At 41.3% G+C, this 8,486-nt stretch overlaps 1 protein-coding gene across 6 annotated transcripts in view; it reads left to right on the top strand.

Moving 5' to 3' along the window:
* Positions 1–8,486, top strand: part of pard3bb (par-3 family cell polarity regulator beta b) — a 305,148-nt gene that overhangs the window by 182,632 nt on the left and 114,030 nt on the right. For all 6 annotated transcript variants that reach the window (XM_036568581.1, XM_036568590.1, XM_036568609.1 and 3 more), the window contains one exon: positions 5,881–6,090. In XM_036568581.1, coding sequence (XP_036424474.1) covers positions 5,881–6,090 — 210 coding nt within the window. The remainder of the gene's footprint in view (positions 1–5,880; positions 6,091–8,486) is intronic.

Raw genomic sequence — 8,486 nt, 5'->3', positions numbered from 1 at the left:
GTGAAGAAGGCTTTGAGGAGCCGGGCCGTGTTTAGGAATCAGTAGTGGAGTGCCCGTGGACTGATTTGTTCTCTTGTGTAATTTTGCTGCCAAGTGCTGGCCTATCAACAGCTCTGCCGTCATTCTGCTCCTTTCATTCTCTCACTGTCTCTCTCTTTCTTTCACTCCCTCCCTCTCTGTCACTCTCTTTCCCTCTGTGCTTTTCTTTATAATGTCCCCTCCTCCATTCACAATGGAGAAGGAGTTTGTTGTTGATTTGAGCTGAAGGCCGCCATGTTTGGATGATTGGGATTGATGGATTAATTTGTCCTGCAGAAAACCATCTGTGTTTGTGTTTATGGTGTGTGTGTGGGTGTGTGTGTGTGTGTGTGTGTGAAAGAGAGAGAGAAAGATAAAGGAGAAAGAGTGACTAAGAATGTGTGATTTTCACAGGTGTGTCTGGTTGGACACAGTATACAGTCCAACCTTTTGATAATGTTGCCACAGATTTTTCTTTTTTCTTTTCTCTCTCTCTCTCTCTCTCTCTCTCTCTCTCTCTCTCTCTCTCTCTCGCGCTCTCTCTCTGTTTCTTTGTGGTTTCACTAAATTACATTAATTCCTCCTTCCCTCTCTGAAAGATGTCCTTCTTTGTACCTTTGTCTTGCTCTCATAAATGTTAACCTCTCAGCTTGTCTTCATTCAGAGACATAACCAATACTGCTTTGTTTTTTTGTTTGTTTGTTTTTTCCATTTTAGTCCGTTTCTTTTCCTCTGCCACTCCAAACATTTTATTTAATTGGATTTTCTTTAACCCTAACCCTGTGTTGAGTTACTGCAGTATGTCGTAAGCATCGTCACTGGCGTAGGAATTTACAGCAAACAGTCAACATCGCCATGTAACATCAGTTTTATTGTTATTTTAGATGTTTTTTATGTAATCAGTAATAATAACATATTGGCTTGATTTAGGCCACAGAAAGTGCAAGTAAATACTTCTTTAGTTGCCCCCATATATAAGAAAGACCGCTAACTTCCCTTTCCCATGCAGTATTGACCAACATGGCAATTCACATAGGATTATTATCACCTGGAGTTATTTTACTGCTCATTTTATAGTACAGGTGATTGCCAACCAGAGCTTTACTGATGCAGGAATGCAGTCTGTAAAAATAAGAGTGGCGGATTTGGAAAGGACTGAAATCCCTAAGATAATAATTACATCACCCCACCTCCATTTGTAAAACTAGTCCTGTCAAGTCAGGTCAAGTACTGATGTTAAATGATCAGTTCTGGATCTCAGACACCACTCCATCTCACCCCAAAGGTATTCCTTAGTGCTCCATCACTTCAGAGAATGCAGTTTCACTGCTCCTCAGCCCAGTGCTGCCCAGTACCCCTCTATAGCTGACGCTTGGCATTGGCCTTGGTGACCTCAGTCAGTAGGTTCACCTTAAAACAGCAGTTCTCAAACTTTTAAAAGAAAGCTCAAAAGGACAAGCAATACAGAGTGCTTTTTACAGCCTGTTTGCTCATGTTTATCAGGGTTGCCAGTATTTCTAAAGGGCGCTGTATATTGTGTCTGTAGCGTTGTTCAGATTCACAGTGATTAATCTTTTGTCTATCCATGGTCGTTTAGATGTTTTGCAGTCAGTTCACTACATGACCAATGTCAGAATTGGTGTAAAAACATCCCCTGCAGTTGTGTGGGGGAAGGTCGCTTGCTCCTGTAGGCCTCAGTATTTAGTTAACTCTGTCATGGGAGATGGAATTCAATAGGTTGCTCTAGTGTGCTGGTAACCACAAGTAGTCATCTATCACCCTGTTTTCACAATGACAGAGTCTCCCCCTTTTCCAGCGACTCCCTATAGCCTTCTTCTTGCCCACTAACCCAATAAAGATGAACTGCAATTATGAGATGCCTTTTAAAAGTCTGTCGCTGAGAATTATCAGATCCATACATCTTCTCCATCTTAAATATCATAACACGGGCTGGGGAGAGAGAGAACTTTTTACTCCTCGCTCGTCCCTGTGATGGATCCGCGGGGCAGTAGGTGCGGGGGCCATGCTGACGGCTGCCCGGACACGGGACATTAAGGCTGATGGAGCGTCCTGTCTGAAGCACTGCTGGAGGCTGAAGCTCAGCACCTCTCACTACTCTTAGCGTGTGTGGCTCTGTTCCAGTAAAACTCTCTGCTGCGTTTGATGGGCAGGGGTGGATCCCTTAAGTTGTTCTGGGCGTAGAGCTCGACGTGTTCTCTCCCAAGCCAGACGGAGGCAGACAAACGGAGGCAGAAGGGTGACAGCAAGAGCGGGACAGAAGCATCACAGTGACAGCCGACCTTTAAAATCTATTTCCTTTCTCGTTCGCCCCCTTCTGTCTCTCTCTCTCTCGCCCTCTCTCCCTCTCTCTCGCTCCTTCCATCTCTCATATCTAGACTACTGTAAGCACAGTGATGTAGCTGGTAGGTGCTACTTCAGCAGGTGTCATATGCTTGCCTCGTTCTTAACGGAGTTCCTTTAAACACAAAGGTGGTAACGCAGGTAATGTGCCTGAGGTGACATTCATCACTTTGACCACCAGACATAACACCCTAGTGATTTACACCACACTCGCACATCCTGACACGCTCAAAAGGCGAACCTTTCTGTCATACATGCTAAAAACGTCCTCTGCCTGTTCTACCTCACAGCCTTTACATTTTGACACCGTTGTACCACATTAACGCATGGTGCAGTAGATAAACTCACACTGCTGCTTGCTGGGTGCTCATATTTTCTCTTAAGTTCACCTACACACTGACTTATGGCTGTATGGTAGAAATATAATATTACAATTCTTGAAGAACATATTTTCATGGAACACTATATATAAAATGCACAATCACAGTCTAAATTTAATATATTTTGAATACATTTTTAAAAATTATGTAAAATGTGGCCTTTGCAAAAGTTATGGCACATTTTTAGATTTGATTTTTTGCAATATTTTAAACTTAGCAAATAATCCAATATGCTACATATTACTATGCACTATATGCTGTTACTAGGAGTGTGATAATACACTCAGCCCATGATTAGATTTGGTTCTTGTAACTGAGTTCACAATTTGATACTCTCAATATTTTGAACAAAATTTGAAGAAAATGGAGAAAAAAATGATGGCAATCATGTTGTTGCACAGCTTACTAACAACACTAATGATGGGAGGCAAGACGAGCACCGTAGTGATGTTAAAAAAAATGCATTTGCATTAGGTAGCATAATTAATAGAATGTCTGTTCTCCATGATGCACATTGCCACAGCTATGCATGTCAGTGTCACAACACATGGTTACACTCTTAGCAGGTACTACACACCTTATAACAGATAAAATTGTTTATTACCCTGGAAGTACTGAAGGTACCCATTATATGCTCGATATGTGTATTGTGATGCAGTTTATCACAATAATGATAGCCTATCATCCTATCAACCACCTTTAGACACATACACAGTACCTCCCTGAAGCCCAGCCTGAGCCATGGACTTGCAGCTCTAAAGCTGCTTAATAGCCAGCCAATAATTCTATCATCCAGCCAGTGGACAGCAGTAATTGCATTTGTGACAGGAATTCTGCTCACAAAAAGAACGTTCAGTCCAGCTGTGTCATACAGAAACGGCAGTGGCCTGCTATTTATATCCTTCATTTCACACAAATCCTGTTCTCCGTACCCATGCTCCAGCACCACAGGCCACCGGCTCTCAGGAGTCCAGCAGCACCTACGTCTTTCTTTTCTTTCTTCTTTCTTCTTTTCCTTCTTTTTCTTTTACGTATGCACTCACTCACTGTCACTCACCTTGTCAACTAGGCTTTCTCTCTTTGAAAGTCCTGAAGAGCCATGACGTCTCTAATGTATTTTTTTAAGTGTGTTCTATAAAAGTGATGAGAAGCATTAATGCTTTATTTTTTAAAGTGTTATTTAGAGAAACTATTCTCTGATTTGTTATTGGCAAGTATACAGACATGTCTTCTATTGTGTGAGGCATTCAATTTTGCACACGCAGGGTATATAATCTTCATAGACAAAACTTGGCAATAGAATGGGAAACTCTGGAGCAGTTGCTCGTGAGCATAATCATCGTTCTAAAGGGTATAAGGCTAGGCAGCATTGAGCTGTGGAGCAGTGAAACAGCACTCTCTAGAGTGATGGAGCACCATTGGGTACTTTGGGATGAATTGGAGTGGAGTTTGTGATCTAGAACTAAACATCCAGCATCAGTACCTGACCTTACTAATACTCTTGTGGATGAATGCAATCAAATCCTTGCAGCAATGTTCAGACATCTAGTGTAGAGCCTTCTCTAGAGAGTGTTACTGCAGCAAAGGGGGAGAAACTCTTCATTAATAGCCTTGATTTCATAAGAAATGTTGGATGAGCAGGTGTCTAAAACATTTCGGAATATATTGTTAGTGTTGGTCATATTTTTTACCATCTGCAAGGTACCATGTAGTATTTAATCTCTATTGCAGTCTGTTATCTGACATGATATCTGACATTAGGCTGCATTATGAGCATCATTAGACTTCAACACCCACATTTGCTTTTGTTTTTGCTCATACATTGTTCAGCTTACCAACTGACATAGAAAGCTCACTGTAAGTAGAGCTCTGAAAAGCTGATAAAAACGGCCTTTCTTCTCTGCCATGTCCCAAATTACACGTTTCCAGTTCCCGTGTTATTGAGGTCTCTGCAGGAAGCAGTGAAGCTGGACTCTGCTCTTGGTCTGCTCTGGCCAACCATGGCCATTCAGATTAAAAGACAGATCCCACTTCCTCTTTCATTTAAATGGCCATTAGGCAAACAGAGAGGTCCAGCACAGCCTGATTGGAATTCCAGCAGGGCGTGGCGCCTGTCGATACGCTGATTTCCTTACTCCTGCATGCACCGTGGGAGCGGCAGCGCTTTAGCTAATGGTTTGGGTACAGGAGAAGCAGAGCAAGGAAGGGGAGTTGGCTGGTGGAAGGCAGAGATGGAGGGATAGAGAGGTGCAGGGGTGGTCCTGATGGGTGGGGATGCTGTTCTCTGCCTCAGCCTCCTCACTCATCACTCCCTGCTGAGGCGTGTGTTTAAAAACTCATTTTAATAAGAGCAGGACAGTGCAGAGGTGGAGGGGAGTTAACCCTGTGTATTTCATTCTCAATCAGTACACACACAGACATACACTCACTCTGTCACTCTTACACACACTACATACCCACCCTTAACATCGCAGTCCTTATTAACTTTTAACTCATTCGTCATTAACCTGGTGTACCTGAGGGAAATGCTCTAGCTATTGACTCAGCGTATTGAATGCATATTAAAAGACAAATGTGTTTGTCTTGGATTAAAATAGAAACAAAGTGTAAATAAGTAAAGGTTAATGTCTTTTTAAGGTTGTGAACACTGGCAATAATAACTGATATATAAAATAGTGATTATAATTGTAATTTTAAATTGTGACGAAGTCGAGTTTGCTTTCCACATCTAATAAACTACAAACTTTTTAAAAAGCACAATTTTTTTTTTTATATAAACAAGCTAACAATAAATGAGCACAATCTTAAATTCAACACTTAATAAATGTTAAACCATCAATCCAACAACAATAATTTCTAGTTGTTAAACAGTGCTAACTGTTTGTGAACTGTGTGTGAAACTGGCTAATGCTGTGCTAATGCTTAGCTAGCAGGCTAATAGCTGCACATGCCACAGAACAGATTCGATACCCCACACAGTCTTCAAGTCAAATTTCATCACATATCATTAAAATGTAAGAATATTGAAGTGGTATTTGTTGTACCATTGTAGATTTCACGTATGGCAAAGAAATTCCAGAAACTAAAGAAGCAAACAAAGTTGTATTCTCCTCTCTGCTAGTCTTCTCTGGTGTGGAGCTGGGTCCTACGCTGGGCCTGAAGAAGTCCAGTTCACTGGAGAGTCTACAGACAGCTGTAACCGAGGCCCAGAAGAACGATCTGCTGCCCTTCCACAGACCCCGCCCCCACATGGTGAGGGGCCGCGGCTGCAATGAGAGCTTCCGCGCCGCCATCGATAAATCATATGACGGCCCGCCTGAGGATGATGATGGTAAGCTGAACTTATGCTGTCTTTTCTTTTAGCCGGAAGCAATTATGATTTCCCAATTAAAAAAAAAAAAAAACTCTTCCTGAATTGTGTTTGAAACCGCAGGTAGTAAGTAAGCAAGATATCCTTGTGCGTATACCAGACAGGGTGCCACTTTAAAATAACTACTGTTATAAGGCGTTCATGAATGTTTTAAGTTTAATGATAGTTTATCAATGGTTATTAATTAGTTCATAAAGACATTAAAATCCTTATTAAGCAGTTACAGCACAAATAAGGGCAACAGTAAACTGTTGTTTGCCCAGTACTGAACCCTCATGCATTTATACTTTCAAAGCTCAGATTTTGATGTTTACTGATCTTTCTTTGTCATCTGATTTCACGTAATGATATTCATCAGATATAACAGCTCACTTCTACCCTTTTTGTTAATGTGTTATAACTTCTTATTAATGATTTTTAAAGTGTTTATGACCTAACTAATAACCATTAACAAATTGGAAGTCGTCCAAGTTTGTTTTCTTTGTGCAGGTGCTAAAAGTTCTGCAATTAGTCATTTTGCTTGTAAGTCTAATGGCCCTTTCCTCTTGCAGTTCCCAAAACCTGCCAGATCTGGCTTGTGAGCCTATGTTTCCGTCTTGCAGCGGAATTGGATTAATTTTGTGTAGTATTTCCACACTAATGAAGTACTTTGTTCTGATGTCTGTCACATTTAGACAAAACAGTTGATTTATAGCTTTAACCCAATAATGTGAATGTAGCTTTTCTAGTCTTTAGATGGCCTAAGTATGGCTCCATTTCCTTTTTTCTCATAAACGTGCCTGTCATTCTTCAGTTCTGATCTAAAGTACAGCTGGAAGCCAAAACTGCAGCTTTGTGAACTACAGCCATGCCATGCCGTGTCATGCTGTGTGATGGTGTGTCTGTCATGTTGTGCTTAGTCATCTTATTGCTGCTTTCTCCTCTGCTCTGCTCTGCTCTGCTCTGTTATGTGTTGCGGTGTGGTCTCTGTGCTCTGTTCTGTGTTACTAAAGTATCTGTGTGTCAGTGGGGGAGAAAAATGGGGAGTAAAATGAGCGTCTTTGTCCCTGTCATGTGCTTCCTGTTTCCTAACACCAGTTTAATTGGCCATCCTGTGAGAGCGGACAGAGCACAGACACAGACATAGAGAGAGGAGTGTGACAGAACAGAGATGTTGCTCATTATGGTCAGTGTGAAACAGGCAGGTACTGACAGACACAGCACAGCTGAGGAACACCAGCCTCAAACCTCCCCCACCACACACACATGAGTCCAAGTTCTCATGTGAGATTTTATGGGTAAGAAATACACTGATATCAGAGATAATATATTGTATGTTCAAAAGTATCCAGACAGTCCTTCTACATAGTGCATTCATCCACTTTAAGGTGCTCCCATTACTAACACAGAAGTTCAGTTCCACACACACCAGAGTATAAACAAAGTGGTGTGATTTTGCCTGGAGCATGGAGCATTTTCAGACCGACGGTGTTCTCTCTTGCTTCAGCGTTGCTCCAATACCGCTTCATTCCACAAACCTAAATCCTTATTTCTCTACATATACTACCTTTGTGTGATATTAGTGATGCGACAGCTGGACTGCTACAGACTGCATGTGCAGGCCATTTGTATGAAATGGTACAACAGTCTTGTACTGGAAATTTTTACTTATTGTAAAAAGGCTATATAGGCATTTACCCAAATGTGTCGCCCATTTTGCCACACAAATGTTAAACTAAAGAGTGCTAAAAACATATGCATTAACCCTCTGTACTTTTCTGACTTGTGATTGGGTAACCGTTTTTTTTTAACCGTTTAAGTCTTTATCTACTGGAAAATGCATTGATAGCATAGAATGTTTGTTGTTTTTTTTTAAGCTATTTATTATATAACTTATGAAGTGCAAAGCTTGATTATTCTCCAATGAAAAGCATTGCCAAAAGAATGAGTTGTTCTGGAGCCGTTGAATATGAGCCTAAGGTCACCATGCTCAAAGTCAAGTGTCTGCCAAAGAGATATAAAGCCCCCCAGCCTTAGGCAGTGGAACAGTGGTAAAGCTCCAGCCAATATGTTTGGGATCAGTTGGAGTGGCGTTTGTGATCCAGACCTAATCATCCAGCATCAGTTCCTGATCTCACTAATGCAATCAAATCTATGCAGCAGTTTTCAAAAGTCTTGTATTCGCAGCAGAGTAGAGGCTGTTACTGTTGCAAAGGGGGGCAAACTACCTGTTAATACCCTTGATTTCAGAAGAAACTTTGGATAAACAGGTGTCTACTAACTTTTTAGATATGAATGTGTTTAACTTCTTCCAGTGTGTGCTGAATTAGGGTCAGTTTTACCTTTCAGTGCACTGATCTGGCTAGTGTGAGCAGATC

This window comes from Colossoma macropomum, unplaced genomic scaffold (genome assembly GCF_904425465.1).
Source record: "Colossoma macropomum unplaced genomic scaffold, Colossoma_macropomum, whole genome shotgun sequence".
NCBI classification, from domain to species: Eukaryota; Metazoa; Chordata; class Actinopteri; order Characiformes; family Serrasalmidae; genus Colossoma; species Colossoma macropomum.
This window is presented reverse-complemented; position numbering and strand designations above follow the sequence as displayed.